General features: G+C 37.9%; 1 protein-coding gene across 3 annotated transcripts in view; it reads right to left on the reverse strand.

Annotated features, from left to right (window-relative positions):
• Window positions 1–14,439, reverse strand: part of LOC117431675 (dual specificity mitogen-activated protein kinase kinase 3-like) — a 41,891-nt gene extending 27,452 nt beyond the window's left edge. For 2 of the 3 annotated variants that reach the window (XR_004548711.3, XM_034052897.3), the window contains exon 1: window positions 14,068–14,439. Coding sequence is in view for 2 of the 3 variants with exons in the window: in XM_034052897.3 (XP_033908788.1) it covers window positions 14,068–14,092 (25 nt within the window). In the remaining variant the exon portion in view is untranslated. Of the gene's footprint in view, window positions 1–4,599; window positions 4,820–14,067 lie in introns of those variants that run through there. The other variant, XM_034052898.3, reaches the window with a different exon arrangement.
• Between the last annotated feature and the right edge of the window lie 5,009 nt (window positions 14,440–19,448).

A 19,448-nucleotide genomic window follows, 5' to 3' on the forward strand; every position in this document is an offset into this window, starting at 1 on the left:
AAATTACCAATGTATTTTTCAGCACTTGATGATTATGTATTTATTTATTCTATAATTATCTAGGTGCTGTTTTTCAATCATGATAATTGTTAATAATAATTAGCAACAAATGGGTTTCATACAAAATATGCTAATTGCCCAAATGTGCATGTTATTTTTCATTTTATGCATGTTATGTAATAATGTGTTGTTTAATTATAAAGCTGGATATTTCATTTATATCTTTCAATAGAACAATTAGGATAGGGCAATATAAAACTGAACATGGGTGGATTTTAAAAGAGTATTCTGAGAAGGGAATGAATCACAATTGTAACAGACAGACTGGCCACTTCTGAGAACCTGCAGCTTCCTTTCTCCCAGTGATCGAAATCATAACAGGAAGGCTAAATCTTTTTTTAGGTTTCTGTTTCAAGTTATATATTAATATTGTGTTAATGACTCCAGGTGCCCTATGCCAGTTGATGGCTATCTGACAATAAGCATAGTTTCACTTAAAAAACACTACTGAGGCACAATTGCACTTGAAGTTAGAGAAAAGGCAGACCAGTAGAGGTGCAATCTGCAACCATTTTCCTAATTGAATATCTGATACACTCATTAATAATGCTTTGTGAACACTTTAGTAATCAAAAGAAACACAAAACAATGTGTAACTGAAAACTAGATATAGTGCACATTATTATATGAAGTACTACTGTATATACACATTAAGAAAGCTGTATTGTTAAAATGCAAGGAGACCTTTCAATAGGTTCTCCCGTTTCTCAACACAAAACAAATGCAAAACGGAAGGGCCAAGTCGAGCAACGCGCCAGGACGTCAAGGCTGCAAATAGGGCTTGAATCGATTATTAACACGATCAATAAAATATCGATTAATGAATGCCAATTCCCATAACATACCGATTTGTATCACAATGAAGACGCAGTTCTACATACATTTCTTTTGACATTTGTTTTTTGGTTTCCTATCTGTGCAGAAACAGACCCTTTCATCTACCGAAGCTGGGAAAGTCTTGCAACCTTGGACACACACAGACACGCACACGCACACACCTTCCCTAACAGCCAAGAAGCACATGGCCTGGGGAGTCACCCACACTGGTTTTGGTTACATTCCTGATAAGTGTACTAATTCATTTCATTTCAGGTTGTGAAGATACTGAGATTTCAAACACTAATTGTATTATAAGATAATACATCGTGTGTCTCTTATTGTTTTAATTTGTTATATAAGACACCCGACACACAATGCATTACAAAAACGAAGACTGTGCTCAAGATCTACAATTTAAAATTTTAAGGTGTGCTGCAATTCTGACTAAACCTTAAAAGTCCTGATTTATAACTTCAGTTCTATCAAATAAACATTGATCCATATAGTGTACACCTACAAAATATAGCTACTCTTAGTATAAAATAACTAAAGGTTATAGTGTGCAATTATATTATCTTGATGCTTGAGATCATTGTTTCAGATTAGTTTCTCCAGAACAGATTTTGTTCATATATCTCTATAGTAGTCCATAGCTTTGAGCTTGAGTTAAATTCAAATATACAGACTGGAAGAGCGGATAGGGAGTTGGGATGCTTCCTATATCCTTGAGGCTTTTACACTGCAGAAGCTGTGAAATTTTGATTTCCCATCAAAGCACCTTTTGTTGGACAACTGCACTGCAGCTCATGTAGAAACTTGTACAGCACATTCTGATTTTAAGCAAAAGGGAATGGTTCTTATTGTCTGAAGCAGACAGTTTATTTGCATTCCACAGATTGGATCAAATGCTGCAGAAATGATTTTCTGTTACTGTGCTTGAGAGCCGGGTTTCAGTCTGCCACTGAAGGAAATCAGCAGGGGAAATCAACAACAATTGGACCTTCCTCAAATAAGCCATATATTATTAATGTACTGCTGTTCCTTAACAATTTCCAGTTAGTCTATGTTTATAGCAATTCCATCTAATAACCATGTCCTATTAATTAGTTTGTGGTGCTTTACTATTGTATACAAGACATTACAGTTGGTATATAACATCATACAATTGATAATTAGAAATTACAAATTAAGTAATGTGTTTCTTTCAAAACACCCATGTATAGCAAAAGCACAACAGGTGATGCAATTATTCCATTAAATATATAACCGCTGCAATGCACAGTACACAGCATATAGAATAGCAAACGGCTGAGTTGTGGGCAGCCAGAGAACGAACTGCTGCAGCCACAAATAGCTACCTGCTATGGAAACAGATAGGTCCAAACAAGTACAAAACGTTCTGCAACCTAGTGCATGTTACACTGCAGTAAGTGGGGTACTGCTTTCTTTCCCAAGCAATGCAAAATCCTTCCTGGCTGCAAGAGGGAGAGAATAGGTGCTTACATTGTATGCACAGTAAGTGTTCAGTGGCTACCTCTCATCAAGGCATTTCTTTGCTGTGTCATGCCTCTGCATACAAAGAGTGCAAGAGAAAGTACACTCTTAACTTTAGAGGTCGCCACCAAACACTTACTGCAAGTCATTAAATGCAAATAAAAACACAGCTGAAAACCTGACAAACACAATGTTTTATATATATATATATATATATATATATATATATATATATATATATATATATATATATATATATATATAGAAGCAATTGTTGTTTTAACATTTCAAATGCTTTGTCATTGACATTATGATATCTGCACTCTCAGCAATATCATAGTGTAGCTGCTGCAAACAGTATCGAAGTGGGACGTAACTTATAATTAACAATAAAAGTTAGCATAACTGGAAAGGAAGACTTTGCAAGGCTTTTTCCATTGAAGATAATGTGTATAAAACATCTATTAACATGGATCAAATTGATAGGGGCTTAAATTTAGGCCCTGTCCACACGACATGTATGCCTTTAAACCATATTAGTTGGCTGATTTTTTGGAGCCCCCCACATGAGTTATTTCGGCCTAAACTTGGTTAACAACTTCCAGCATTACTAGAAATTCACGTCTACTCCTACTGGAATCAAACTAAAAATCTCAGTTCTTATGACAAGTATATAACTACGCAAAAAGGAAAGGATCTTAAACATTTTAAAAGTTGCATGCAGTCTGTCCTCAGGGAAGGGCCACTTGAAGGTGCTCAGTCCAGCAGGATGTATAAACTTCACTTGTGCTCCATGATCAGAGATGTTCTCAACTTCTCCAGGGAACATTTCTATTGTCATACAGCACCTTCACCCAGTCACCAACTTGTAGACGCAACCAACTTATAGACCCTCATGGACAACTGCACCTTTCAACACTGTCACCATACGGAGTTCCGTACTTTGGGGGTTTTGGTAGTTTCAAAATGTGTCACTGTTCCACACGCAAGTTCATGACCCTCAGCTCCAAGCTAGTGCCACTGGAAGCACATCCTGTCACTTTTTACTCTAGATCTAACCCCAGACAATGTAAAATTGAAGAATAACGCCAGTTCGGTTAGGACTCTGTGGTACGTTAGCCTGACCCTTAGTTCATGCTAGCCTGGTCTTAGTTCATGCTAAGAAGCACTATATCTTCCATGGGCACGGGCTCCATATTTGCCAGTTTGTAAACATAAAAAACAGTGCATGATGGGATAATGTTATATTAAGTCCCACAGTCCATTTGGCTGCTAAGAACTGTAACCGAACTACTTTAATAGGGTATATTCTTATTAAACCCTACTAAACATGAAATAGTACTTTAGTGTGGACGCTTTGAGCTGGATTTATTAAAAAGTTTTTGCATATGCTTCCTGAGATTGTTTATGTAGTGTGGACAGGGCCTTAAACTAAATCACCCTGTCACTTTAAATATCATGCTTGTTAGCTGTTGTCAACAACCTCCGATTGCAAGTGCAGACAGAGCTTAATAAAATCAAAGGGAAAGTACACAACACTGCAGACTGCCTTAAACTGGCGACAGATCTGAGTCATGTCAATGCCAGTTAGTTCAATGATGTTGCTGTTTCTGATGATCTTCATGAAGCATTCAGGATTGAGCAACAGAACAAAACAGTCCAAATGAAAGGGCAGTCTTACAGGAAAAGTGAAGATACTCAGTGTTCAAGTTATTACTTCTACTGCATTAATGCATTTTACAGTTCATTCACAATTACATTTATATTCAGTGCACGTTTTAATTAAAATCATATGCATGCCCACATTAGAAGCAACATTTCAGTCAATAGAACCCCATTAGCTGCCATTTCATAAACTGAAATGTGTCTACAAGCACAGGCAAATGTGGTCCAGTGGTTAAAGAAAAGGGCTTGTAACCAGAAGGTCCCTGGTTCAAATCCCACCTCAGCCACTGACTCATTGTGTGACCCTGAGCAAGTTACTTAACCTCCTTGTGCTCCGTCTTTCGGGTGAAACGTAATTGTAAGTGACTCTGCAGCTGATGCGTACACCCATACACCCTAGCGTGTGACCCTAACCATCATAAAACTATATCACACATTGCACTATATTATATTAAAACTACAAAAAGCAATAAATAAATCTTCATTAATGCATACATCTACTTTGAATGCAACTTTGTAACAAAGTCTGTAGCAATGCACATGTCAAAATGGCTCATTTACCTGCCCTCTTGTCCATGAGTTCCCAGAAATTATACAAACAGACGTGACACACCTTCAAGAGGAAGTTAGAAGTGCAAGAAACTCAAAGACCTTGCACAAATGCACAGGCCTTTCTGATAGAAGATAAACAATCGTGTTTTTCATGCACAGTGCACACCGCTATCAGCTTTTCCAGTAGTAGGGCTCATCTGCAAAGAGCTTTGTTCCAGGCACCTTTCTTAGGTTTCAACTTGTTTCACTTGTGACTGGCAATGAATCTCAAGCCCAGAGGGAGGTACTCTGGTCTGACGTCAGTCACAGGAAGTTGGAAAGCAGATGCCAACTCAGGAGGCCACTGAGGTAGGCTATTTACAAAATTAATTTTAAGCTCTGGGTCATTGTTTCCCAATACAGGATGTTTCATCAGTCACTGAATTCACACAAGGAATCACACACCATACGTTATATCTGACATGATAAACGCATAGACTTTGTACAAAAAAAGAACTGTCTTGTACAATGACTATTTAAAAAGTACTGAATAAATACCGTACATGAATTGTTCCAGTGTATGCATTCAGCCCACAATTCATCAGTTTATTTGGAAATGTCAGCAAGTTTTAGTGTATAGTATTTAGTGTTCCAAATAAATAACCACATGTCACTAGAGGGCTCTGTGTGTTGCTGCTATGCAGAGGTTCCGTAGAACAGCAATGCTTTGTGTAGGTCTGCTGGCAAGACAACCTGAAGATTATTCGTGTTCATGTTAACAAAAGTGTTAGGAATTTCTTTGATTCGTCAAAGTGGCCAAGATTTTCTATCTTGTCAGAAAATGTTTCTTCTTTTACAACTATCAATACCAGTGAATTGTATATGGTTTACAAACAACTGCTTCTGGCATACAGAAGTTCATAAACCAGGCGGTTATTCCATCAATGGCACTCTGTGTTAATCACTGTTTAAACACATTTCTCGCTTATCTGAGGCTGGGGATCTTATTTACTTTAAAATCACAGATTTAAAAAAATTCTGATTTATATTATTATTATTATTATTATTATTAGGGAAAGCTTGGAATACAGGAACCGATGCACTCAAGAGACAACATATAAGCACAAAAGAACAAAGGGCCACACCAACGTAACACCATCTTAGGCAGTGTGAGCCAGAACCAGTTTTCTTTACGACACGCACACGATACCCTCCACGGGGTGCCCGGGGTGACTGAACCCACAAAGAGAAAGAAGGATGGGGGCTGAGGTCAATGGCTACTTAATCAAGTTGCGCTCAGCTCAGCTCACTTTCATTCAGACTAGTATTGGAGACTTGTCGATTGGGGAGTCGTGGAGGATCAAACCTACAGTATTGCATTATGTTCTGTTTTGTTTTGAACTTAAGTTTTGCTCTGTGCAGTCTGCATATGAAAGCGTGCTCTGTACGACTAGTAGTGGGCTGCTTGTAGTTTCTGACAATACTGCACTAGTGCAATGACACAGCTTGACAAGAGCAACAAGAGAAATGTTCTCCAGATACTGTATACGCAGTCATTGCCTCCATTACACCCCCTTTGCAGGGGGTTTCATCTGTGGTAAGAGATAAGAAGTAAATATGAAAAAGGTGGACTTCAACTCTTGCAGACTGAATGTGGATGTCAGCTGTCCGCTGTTCTGTGAGGTCATACTGCATGCTTAAAACAGAAGCGTCCCATCAATGATGAAGACACAATTCCTTGTTGTCTGGTTACTACAGTGCAGCCTTCTGTGCACTCAAACAGATTATTTTTGTACTGTCGCTTTGACATTTGTGCATGACCAGGCATGTGCAATTCATAGCGCCCGACACCCAGGACAGGTCTCTAGTTGTTTTTTCTCTGGAAAAAGCCGAGAAAACCATTCAATGGCCGAGTGAGACCGATAGGAGCCGAGAGAAGCCGTTTTACAATGAAAAGAAAAATTACAGGTACTTCAGTTGTAGCACCATGTGGGGAAATATAAAGCTATATTTTTCAAAACCCCGCTACTTACCGTAAAAACCGCTGTATAAGTCGATTTTTAGTCATTGGATCTTCTGATAAAAATGTTTGTTCTAGATTTTGAATTATGCATTGGTTATTGTGGATAAATGCGTATGTGATAATCGATTAAGAAATGAGGTTGCTGATTGCACCACTACTGGTTATTACAGTAATATTAAATTTCAGATTTCTGTTACTAAGAAAACTTTTTCATAATATTTTATTGATATTTATTGACAATATTTTCATTGATAAAACACATTAGTCCTTAAATATATCCCAGTGTGAAGCACTGATACATTACCTGTAGCGGCCCCAATGCACTGTACAATCTTGAATCTTTCAGAATGCAACGGCAGGATAGAGGAATAACACTTTTCACCACAGCAACCTATTTTAATGAATAAATACTGAGCTTGATAAGAAACAAGGCGATGAAAATACAGAAGCTCGCTAACAATTACACAATAGTTATTCCCCTATAAAAACCGGCACTATCTTTGCACTCAAATTGAAAATGACAAGAAGAGTCTTTTACTACACATAAAGCACTCAATAACTAGCTGGGTATGTGAGTGCTAGTTACAGAACATTTAACATTTGCAATAAGCATTCTTGAAGTCCTTTTAATATCCTTTTAACCAAGGCTGCACTAGAAGCTGAAATCACTTTATTTAGTGCACTCCATTCACAGAGCTGTAAGGAGGCTGTGCATAGAGAAATTATCATGGCTCATTTCCCCTTTCTTCCTAAACCCAAGGCTCAAAGTTAATGTATATTTGGTAGCATGTTGCTACCCAAAACTCATAATTTGCTACTAGTTTTTTTATGCAGTAGCATTTTTCTGATACCTTACGCTGCTGTATATGACCGACCCGGAGTGAACACGTACACAATTACAGGTTTTAGTTTTTTTAAACATGTACATTATTAGTATCTTTCATAACGTGGGAAACCATTGCTAATAGAGCTTCCTGATAGATGACTGAGGTTTGTAGATACGCACGAGGCCCACAATGCAAATCGTATTGGACAGTGGAGTACAAATACCTACAGTACAGAACAACACTGATACAATTTAAAGGTATGAAGTATATTTTATAGACCAAAAGTACAATTAAATAACTATTAAAAACATTACGATTTTATAAGATAACAGGCAATGACCTAACAGGATATTACGTTTATTCAGTGTCTATAAAATGGTAATTTAATCTGTCATGGGGAATGGCGGCTCTGGGTTTTGTTATAATGTTTACCCTGGTTTCACCCACGCTAAAAATGAACAAACAATAGGTAGATCATTATTACTTTATCAAAATTCTGACACAAGTAATGGCTTCCTTGTTTTATCGGTACGAATAATAGACGAAATACAATCTTGAGGTGCATTAATTTATCTGTTTTCTTTTTATAATAGATTATCACTACCTTGCGTACTTCTCCTGTTTAACTAGTGAAACGTGTGCTTTAACTTCCAACTTCCAAACTATGGGGGTCTGGGGTTTTTATTTTCACTTTGGCAATGTTTGATCTAATATCATATTGAAAGTTAATGCAGAGACTCGTAGTGATATTCAGAGTGGAATCGTTTACTTTCAAAAACTTTTTGTGACTAAATTACCTGATTGTCTTTGTAATTTCATTAGACAGTAGCAATCAATAATATAAAAGTCTGAGCTTCTCAATTCACAAAAATCTGTTTAATTGCTGCTACTTCTGCAAATTTAGTCCCTTTTCTGCCTAAGAAACTGCATCTTCCTCTCTGATTTCCACTTTCCATCTTTCACTCTCTTTTTTCAGCCACTTTATACTATTAAACTGTTACTAATTAAAAGTGATGAAATGTGTTAAATGTCCTATCTTTTGACTGTGTGAAAAAACTGAAGCCCACTGCATCATCCCCCATAAGCTTCCCCATCTTTTCACAGATAATCAGCTTTCTTAGTTTTGTGTAGAAGCTGCCCTGGTTGTTGAAACAGGAATTTCCTTCTGAAGAAGTTATTTAGTATAGTAAATAGTAATCCACGTAGGCAAACCCTTTACATTTCTCTGAATAGTTGTATTTCCAAATCCCCTCTAACATGCTGTAAGCTGACAGGTGTCACTTAAAAACAGAAAGGAACCGGTTAAACTTCTTAATTGCATGATGAAATTTCCTGCCTATTCCATTATTTTCAATCTACGCAGTTTTTCGGTACCAGTCAATGATCATGAGAGAGCGTCTTCTGACAACCTGAATTAGATAACTACACATTTTACGAAGGCTCATTTCTTTGCTGATCTTGATCTTTGCTGATGTCAGCAGTATAGCCACGGATCAAGGTGTAACAAGATTACATCTATACTTACGAAAGGAATACTATTTATTCTTCCTTAATGTAATCAAAAACATTAGCCTATGTAAAATGCACAGAGAAGCCTTCAGATTGTCAGGAGATGCTTTCTCATTATCACCGATTAGTACAGAAAAACTGAATAGACAAGGCAGGAAATGTCATCATGCAATTAACATGTTTTAACAGATTCCTTTCTGTTTTAAGTGATACCTGTTGGCTTAATACATGTTAAAAAGGAAATTTGGAAATAGAACAAATTTGGAGAACATTTTTGTTTTGTTTTATTAAACTAATAGCTGTGATAAAGTAAAATAAAATACCTTATATAGTTATCACACATATGCAACAGATAACATTAATCTTTGTCTCTATTTTCTTAAATCTTGCAGGATAAAAATATACTTCTTCTATAATACATTTAACACAGAAATAGAAATAAGGGGTCACCAAATTAAAAAGAGATGTATCCTGCCTCTAATGTATTTTTTAAAGAAGGTAAAATAAAAACGAGAATTTTATTTTATTTTTTTGTAATTGTTTTAAACTATTTGTATCATATACAGTACTCAACTATCACTGTAAATATATTTTTTTTTTAATTAAATGGCACCACATGAAACTATTGTATTTCATTATTGCTAAAAACAACATGCATTATCAGCCTGACCTCAGGTCTAGTTTAGTTGTGTGTCCAAGATTTGCTTTGTTTAAATATTTATTTTCGCTTTGTGTTCCAATATTTTATTTTTGGTTTCAAAATAAAAACGGCACCGCAGTGCGCTTTGCACGCGAGTACCTGTCTGTTTTTTAAGTTCCTGTTTCTGGCCTGACATCACCACTCAGCCACCCTATCACAAAGTCATACAATGCAGGATTCAACGATAATGTGGCACATGTTACTTTTTTTTTTTTAAATCGCTGCCTTTATAGGTGTATAGGATTTGTTAGTTACCGAACTCCCAGTCAACAACTGAAGACAAGTATTTTGTAACACTTAATTTGCACTGATGAAACATAACCTGGTTAACAGTGTTGATGGCATACCAGATGCTTAGATGACAGATATGGGTGAATTCTTGTAGAACTTAAGGATAAAACAAAATACATTTCAACAAGGAATTGCATTAGTTCCATTACTTAGTGGCGCACAAGCCGGTTTCAATAAATATTTTCTAATGTAAATATAGGCCTACTGTGTGAGTTTGGGATATTCAGTCTACTTAAAACAGTAGGTAGGTGTTTATTTTTTTAAATTATTTTTATATATAATTATTAGTCGAATAAACCGCTACCGAATAAGACCATTTTGCTTCCTACTTTCCAGGCCGTTAGCAAAGCCTCACTACTGCCTTAAAAAAGTTAACTTCTAGCCCTGCTAAACCTGCTGCACTGTGCAGTGCAAAAGATACAGCGCTTACCTCTTAACCTTCACTCTTACTTCCAGCAGGCTTGTAGTGGATACTGCTGGAAGTAGAATGATACACAATTAGTTTGAGTGCATGTTTAGGTCTGGGTGCACAGACCCAAAACAGCACTAACCTAATTATACCATAGACAAGATAGTCCAAAACTGCAGGTTCTGTGAAAACTGTTTTATTAACTTTTTAAATATAAAACTAGTTTTTTATTGTACACAAAAAATGCACTGTGGAAATGTAGCAAAAGACAAATGTGCTGCCCCTTTCTCACAGTCTGACTTTGAAACAAGAGACTGGAAACAGACAGCGAACAGGGAGTTGCATAGTTATTTTATTATTTTATATGGAGGTTAAATTCAAATGCACGGAATGAAAACTGCAGTGTAGAACACTACAATAAGATACGCTAAGAAAGTGGTTTAGAAATCTACTGTATGACGGCCACGATTGTGAAGGTCTACCTTGTAGCCTAGGGGGTTGTTTCTGTGTTTTACCAGTGAAGCACTCAACCCTTTAATGTGTTGTGCCAGGCACCTAAAGAGTCCACTCTGTTTAGAGTCGCCCACAGCACTGTTAAATGGGTACATGCCCCATATGATTCCTAGGGCAATTAGAAACAACTCTTGTGCACATATTGAAGAAGCTTTGTGGAATCCAAACCAACATGTCTTAGAAGAAAATATACTGCAGACAGAATACAAGTGTTTCCCAACTCCAACCATAATAGTGATCTAACTGTGCAGTGGCAGTGGCCGTTATGTTCACTTTTTTGTGTAATAAAGATTTACAAAAACAAAATGTATATTGTGGGACCACTTCGTACAATAAAACAAACAAACAAAAACAAACTATAATTCAGGAACTGTGTGATTAAACATGTCTACATTCAGTAAAGCACTATACTAATATGCACTTTACCACACATTGTGGACTTCCATCAACTAAACAAATAAATACTGGTAGTTAACCTTCATTTAAATCCGTCTTCTTTTTAGTGTTGGCTGCCCCACTATTTCTCAGAGATGAATGCTACTGCAGCAGTACAGTATTCCTTTGGAATGGTTTGCACGTCTAACCTGAAGCTGCATCCACACTGGACAGATCGACACGAGCAAAGTCGCCGAATGTAAATCCACACCAGACACGACTTGGAAACGGTCCAAAAGACTGGAAATAAATACATGACCCCGTCCGTACAATCCTATTGGACATACTAGAGATGGGCTGTCCCATTACAAAACAGGTCATATTTTGATAAAAGGTTACCATCGTGACCTCCGGCAACTCTTGTAAAATAAAGGCTGATTTGAAGACAGCTGGACAATAGCAATATTTAACTGATATTTAACAAAATTATTTTATTGTTATACATTTATATATACAATTTCCTGCAATCGCAAATGTTTTTCTTTACAAATTCCGTCTTTGATCCTTTTTGTTTATTAACTTTTAGTATTTTAAAGTGCAACATTATTATAATAATAATAATAATAATAATAATAATAATAATAATAATAATGTTGTTGTTGTTGTTGTGTAATACATAATCACCATTATTATTATTATCCATGTTACTATGCGCAGGTCACCACTTACCTTGTATTATTATTTACTTGTATTTAGTTTTTCCTTTTAAAGCAGTCCGGTGAACATGACAGAACATGCTTTCTAAATATGGCTCATAATCTTCAACACTATGTATGAGCTTGGTAATGTTGGGATGTGTCACATAGAATACAAACGTATTGCTGGCTTTGTTTTACAACATATAGAATAGTAGGACCTCGATAATATTTTTGTTTGTTTGGTGAATCTCCACAAGACTTCACTTCATGCGTATGTTAAGGCCGTCTTCTTGTCACGGATTTGTGCCAGAGAACAATTTAGTGAACAAAACGTCATTTATCATTATTAAAACAAAACAAACAAACAAAAAAAAAAACAACACACACACACACCAAAAAAAGCCATACCTTAAAATTAGGTCATTTTTAAATGCCTGCAAAAGTGCACATTTTTCATTTAAATGCTGTATATGTAGACTATGTATGATCCCGTTTATTTTTGCTTATTAATAAACCTTAATCTGAAAGAAAATGTCTCAGTGCTGCTAAATTAAATGCACCGCCACCCAGACATTATCATTCTTCTGCATGTCTTTGTAGTTGTTCAATTTGCAATCATATAATAATGGATACTGCTGCACCTCAAATTAACTTTTCGTCGTACATGAATAACCTGTTTTGAGGCGTGACTTGTTTTGAGGCGTGACTTGTTTTGAGGCGTGTTTGACGTGTGTCAACCTTGCTTCTGATTGGTCAGTTTCATTCCAGTCGCGCGACGAAAAAAAATAGAAACAGGTTCTACGTGAAATTCTCAAAGTGATGTCGCTCGCTGCTGGTGTGGATACTGTCATTTGACTGCAGTGACTTATAAATTATTCGCTCGCGTCCAGTGTGGATATGGCTTGACTCCTGACATTCAATTCAGACACACAGACAAGGCATGACTTATTACCCGCACAGCTTTGTCTCATTTGTCTCATCACACGTAGGACTCAATTCTAAAATGTACCCAGTTAGTTCGTTTGGAAAAAAAAGTCGGGTAGGTTCTGTGGAATGGTTTCCAAAGTGACGCTGTGGTTAATGGAAACTCCTTTATAGCTGCTCATGGGTGCACCCTTCACCAGTGTCAGCAAACCTCCCACACATTTCTGCTCATGGTGACATCATACTGAGAGCTCAATTAGCCGCCCCGTTCACAAGTATCAAACTCCTAGTGATTCACCCCCTAACTACAGTACAGGAGCACGATCAACAGGAAACGAAAACAAATTAAAAAATACTTAAAAAACAACTCGAGCAGGGATGTAAGACGCAGCGTTCTTGTTCAAAACGGACACTGAGTGGAAGCAGCTGACCCCAGCTCGCCCTAGTTCTCAACTTGCTTCCCCGTAATAAACGGATTGTATTACCGCATCATAAACTACATCCCTGCAATGGAGATCTTATAATTCTAGTGTGAACTTGGTGTCACATAGAAACAAGAAAACATGTGCGAATCGACTATACTGGTTTCGGTTACTGTGTCTGGAATTGGTGGATCAACCCTCATTGTCTGTGTACACACATGTCTATACAGTATATATAAAATACTAAGTGTATGCTGTGCATGATGACACGTGAAAGTGTCGACTCGTGGGGCACCGATTGTCAATGCAAATCAAATGTTTTCTTGAGAGGGCTGCTCAGTCATACCTTTCATTTTTGAATAGCACAATATATTGTAAATTACAATTTAAAAACACAACTTCAAAAGCATGAGTGCGTATCAGAACACTCATTTGGAATCGACATTAAGCACAAGCTATCGTCGTCACCCAGTCCGAGTCAAATTGAATTTTCAGTTGTTTTAAATTTCCACATGCTCACAAAGTAGCCGGTAGGATGGTTCATCCTGGAAATGGTTTGCGTAATCGAAATAGACGGGAAATTGTGGTGGGTTTGAACAACAGAAAAACTACTCCTGCTGTACTGCAACTGAAAAAAACAAACACTCTCACACGTATTTTGATTTGGTACTTCGCAAAGACTGGATCACTTCCTATTTGATTAGGATGGAGTACATCAGCATATTACAGGTACGAGTAAAACAAACGTGGTCCTTATTCAAGCAAGCAATCCTGTTCACCATGTAAGGAAATCGTGATATAACTTACCAGTGACTTTATTAGGCAGTGACATATTGATTCCCGATTAGTAACTGCACAGGCCTCTGCTGAACACTTCGTGCACGATGTTCACAATGTTGCAGCCAAAAAAACAAACAAACAAAAAAAAACTGTAGGATTTACAATAATCCCTGACTGTAGGATCCAGTAAATAACAAACGGCAGGAGATCTGACTGCACGTATACACAGCTGTGTGATCAGACCGTGTAGCGCTTGGGAGTCCTGTTGCTTGATGCGATTGTTTAAAATAATTAATTTAACAAAACAAAAAATACCGAATAATATTAAATAACGAGAGAAGAGTTCGCAGGAAGCTGCAAGACTTTCCTCGCTCCTCGGTGACTGCAAGCTTTAATCAGTGACGTCATTTATTCTAGACCAATCCAAACGGAACTGGAATAAACAGGAGCCAATGGAATGTTGCGGGGGTGCGACTGTGGGCTTACTGTTTTCTCAATCAATGATTGAGGCACGCACTCAAAGACCCTGTTTGCTTCGTAGCGCGCTGTTCGGGCGGCTAGAGCCGGTGGCAACTTCAGATTTAGCAAGAGAGAACATTTCAAACAAGGTGTTTTCCATTCAGCTGCCATATGTCATAAGACATACACCTTTCATTTTCCACCAGATAGTCTTCTATACTAAGTCTGGTAAAATGTCTATTGATGAAAGTATCAGAGGAGGTGACAAAGAGTTTGCGTTTCTATTGACTCCTTTGTAATGCTAATTGAATATAGGATGGGCAACCCCGTGATGAGATTTTCCACCGAGCAATCACTGCTGCAACATAAAAAGAGCAGGCTACAGTTCTAGAACAGAGCTCCTGATTTAAGGGTCGTGTTTCAATTCCACCTTTGCTTCTTTGATTGGCTGACCTGTGTATTAAAGACTATTTACTAAGCAGCATGCTTTTTATATAAATTATATTTCAATGTGCCCTTTAAGGAGTAGGTTCCTTGCTATGCTTTGTATGCTGTTTGCAATCACTCTCGGTGGTTCTTCTTACAAGGACTACTGTCTGGGGGTTCAGGAGCTCCTCTTCTAGTTACCTGTCACAGACATTTCTAATGTAGACCAGGTTAATGAAAATAAGACCTAGGTAAGAACCACTCACAATGATGGCACACATCACCAAGGTATTGTCACGGTAAGAAAATTAATTTTTAAGCTACTATATAAAAAATACAAAATCTGAATAATTGAAAGCTGTTGTGTTCCATAATTATTTCCATTGTGACTGCATTCCTCCATAGCACTGTGTTCTGTACTATCACATATACTGCATGCAGCTTTTAAAGGGTTATCTTTGCTGTGGAATTGAATGCTGTCAGCTTTAAAAGTACTGAAACAGTCTGTGCAAAACTTACCCAGGCTGCTGCAATTTAAGTAGCACTTTCAGATTTAGCTGTCCCTGCAGTTTTAGCTTGAGACACCTAGTGGACGAAAAAGCAACTGCATTTGACAATGTACAGTACAGTACAGTACAATACAATACTAACTGGACAAAAAAATGGGAGAATGTAAGTAAAATTAGAAATTCCCCTAGTCTGAAAGGTCATGTGATGTATCAGATATCAATATTTAAAATGAAATACTACTTGTGAAGTCACTGAGGTCCTTCTGCTTTCCCATGATCATTGCTGAATAGTTGCACACAACTCTCACACAGATGAAATAGGTCTAGTGAAGCACATGACACATCACATGACCACATACAATGCAAAAAAGGGATCTTCTAATTTAACACATTCACTAGTTAGTGTTTTTTAGGTGTGTATGCAGTACATGGTTTTGAGATGAGTAAAACTGTATTTATATACTTGGCTAAGAAATATGTTTTAATACAAAAATGATGATGATGAGGACGATAATGACGATTATGATGATTATTATAAAGCTGCTAATCATATTAGGCACCAATACGTTTCTGAATTCTGATTTCCTGTAATATGATAAAAGCTTCTAGAGTGTTTCTGTTTAAATGGTCCGTGTCATTGCTCATAACACAGTTACAGTATACTAATCAAGTGAAGTCACCACTCCATCCCTCATCACCTAATTGATAACCTCAGGCAGGTTTCCATGGAAACAAAGCTATTTTCAAAACAAATCCACATAAAAGTTTTCTGCAACTACAAAGTGTTGAAACAAGGTACATGCGAATAAAGCAGCAGGGTTTAGCTTTAAGAAATAGTGTAAACTGCACCAAAACCTTCAATGCATTTAATGAATAGGCTTGATTCACGGTGTGTCACACACCATGAAATTCCTTATATTTCTTAGCAGTGGTGTCGGTATTAAACATGCAATGTGCATCTGCATCTGCAAGGAAACACCTGAGAAATGTAGCACTTTTAAAATGCATGCCAAGAACAATGTGTGCCAGACTTTCAAAACGGATGTGAGCAGTCCCTTCGACCAAACTCGTGTAATAATAAAAAAACAAGTTGTCACTAACAAATTCAGGTTAAACTTTTTTTAAGTTTCATGGAGCATATTATTTTGAAAATTAGTACGCTATAGTTAAACCCGCACCTATTAAATAACAAAAAACGTCTGCCTTTTTTAAACAGGTGAGTAACAAAAATAAATAGATTGTAAACCCTCGTGTTGTGACTGTGTATTAACCTCTATATGAACTTCTAAAAGCGTGTAGCTGTGCTCTGTTGCATAAATGTTTTGACAAGAATACCAGGGACCAGGGTTGCCAATTTCTGAGAAAAATAGCGACCTCGTTCTTCAAAACAAGCCAAAAAAAGCGCAACCCATGTTAGAATATGGGCGTTTGTGCAAGTTAAAACCCGCGGTTCTCAAGAAAACAAGCCCAATCCCGCTTATTATACACAGATTTGGCAACTCTGCCAGGGACGTAAAGTTAGTTGCCGATTGCAGAGTACAGATTGCCGATTGCTTTTTCATTTACAAACAGTTCAGTGTACAAGTCTAAACAAATCAATTTCAGATTTGCCGATTGCTTTTTCATTTTAACAGTTAGTGTGCAAGGAGATACCAATCGATTTAAGATTTGCAGGTTGCTTTTTCAGAGGTTTCAGTTAACATGAAGAAACTAGATCAGACACTATTAAGTAGTTTTAGCCACTCCAGTAACTACTCACTCTATACATAGAGAAAAAGAAATCCAATCTGTGTTAAGTAGTTTTAGCCACTTCAAGAACGGTTTAGCCACCCCAGGATAGTGACTAATTACACACCATTTTTTTAGCTCGATTTTTGTTACATCACTCCACAAAGCCTTTGACCAGAACTCATATCCATCATTCAAATGCTGTTTTGCAAACTTTAAGCGATTGTCCTTGTGACGTTTTCCTAAGAGTGGCTTTTTCCTTGGCCTGCGACCATTGAGACCTTCACCATGCAATGGTTGAAATGGAAACCCCAGTCCCACTTGTAGCCAATTCACTTTCAATATCTTTGGCAGTCAATCTCAGATTGTTATTAACCTTCCTCACAATTCTTCTACTTGCTCTTGGTGAAAACCCTTCTTTCTTCCAGACCGAGGGAGCATTGTGACAGTACCATGAGTCTTGTACTTCTTGATAATAGAAACAATGGTTGAAATTGGGATACTCAAATGCTTGGAAATCTTCTTGTATCCTTCTCCAGCTTTATGACAATAAATCATTTTCTGCCTAAGGTCTTCAGATAGCTCTTTACTTTTTCCCATATTAACTTATTGGTAATGACAGCAATCATCCTATGCCTAACCCTTTTATACTCTCTAAGAATGCTCACCTACAATCTAGACTTTTCTAGAATTAGGTTCTGCATTATCATATTGAAATTTCTAGCACCTTGTAGACAATACTATCATAGCATCAAAGGGTATGAATACTTTTGAATTTGCATTTTTTGAGTTTTGCAAAAAAAATTGCTTAAATAAATAATTGTAGACATCTATTTCTTGTAACCTTTTTTCCACATCCACAAACTTCACACAATGTATTTGCTTTGTTTACATGAGTGAAATATGTCACTACTATCAGCAGACATGAAACAATATATCAGTTTGGTTACCTGAAGCTTAACTAGTTTGAAACATTATAATGAATTGAAGTACTTGACCAAATGGCCTAAGAAACGATTTAGAACACAGTCAGCACTGGTTTATAAAACATTTTTATTTTCTTTATAGTAATTTGTGAATCTAAACCTGGGAATGTAACACCTTTCTTTCTATAGCAATACAATTTACTTTCTGTCCTGTCAACATAATAAGCTAGTGCCCGCATAGCACAGAGCATATGGAGCTGCTGCTCTCTGTCAGACTGGAAAGGAGGTGGATGGAAAGCTTCCAATTCCACAGACTGGTTGACGTGACATACCGAGATAGTTTTCGGCAAAAAGGCAGGATTAGTACGGAGCGTAACCTTTGTCCTGGCTTCTACAAAAATTAAGAATGCCTGCATCTCACTCACCTGCTTTGTGGAGGTGATTGCAAACAAGAAAGCCGCTTTAAGCTCAGCTAAATGCAAGGGCTCAAATGGAGGCTTCACAAGTGTTTCAAGCACCACGTTTAGCCTCCAGCGAGGAACAATATCCTTCATAGGCGGCCAAAGCTGCCGAGCCCCTTTCCAAAATTGCCCCGCCAGGAACTGAGCTCCTGGGGAGTCAATTTTAACATGGCAAGCTGAAATGGCTGCCAGACAGACCTTTAACATGGAGGGGGATTTCCCTTTATCAAAAAGATCCTGCAGAAAGTGCAGTATAACTGCCATGGGACAAGTCGTGGGGTCGAACCCATGCGGCAGACACCACGTACCCATACTGGGAACACATGCACAGTGTTATGGCATTCTGCAGGGTGTCAATGACCCTATTAGAAAGCCCCAGGTGGCTCAAATGTAGCCATTCAGGGGCCAGACCCAGAGCTGCAGGCTCTGGGTCGTGATGCCATAAGGTCCCCCGTGCCTGACTGAGCAGGTCATGGCGTATGGGCAGTCTCCACGGCTGGTTGCTCAGGAGCTGCATCAGGACTGAAAACCAGTCTCCTGTGCCAATAAGGGGCTACTAAGAACACCCTTGCCTGGTCCTGCCTGATTTTCTCCAGACATAGTGGGAGCACGGCGAGCGGTGGGAAGGAAAATCACAGTTGTGTCGACCACTGGTGTGCCAAGGCATCTATCCTCCTGTTCTGGAGAACCAAAGGGGACTGTGGGTCGATTCTCCCCCAAATGAGGCTCACCACGTCAGGGTGAAGCTTCCACTTTGAGGTGCTGGGAACTGCCCTTGAGAGGAGGTCCATCGTGCAGTTTATCACCCCGGGCAGGTGTACTGCCCCCAGTGACAGGAGGTTCTCGTGCATCCAGAGCAAAAGCTTGTGGGCCACGTAATGGAGACTGGGAGACCTGAG

Source organism: Acipenser ruthenus, chromosome 22, assembly GCF_902713425.1.
Source record: "Acipenser ruthenus chromosome 22, fAciRut3.2 maternal haplotype, whole genome shotgun sequence".
Taxonomy (NCBI): Eukaryota; Metazoa; Chordata; class Actinopteri; order Acipenseriformes; family Acipenseridae; genus Acipenser; species Acipenser ruthenus.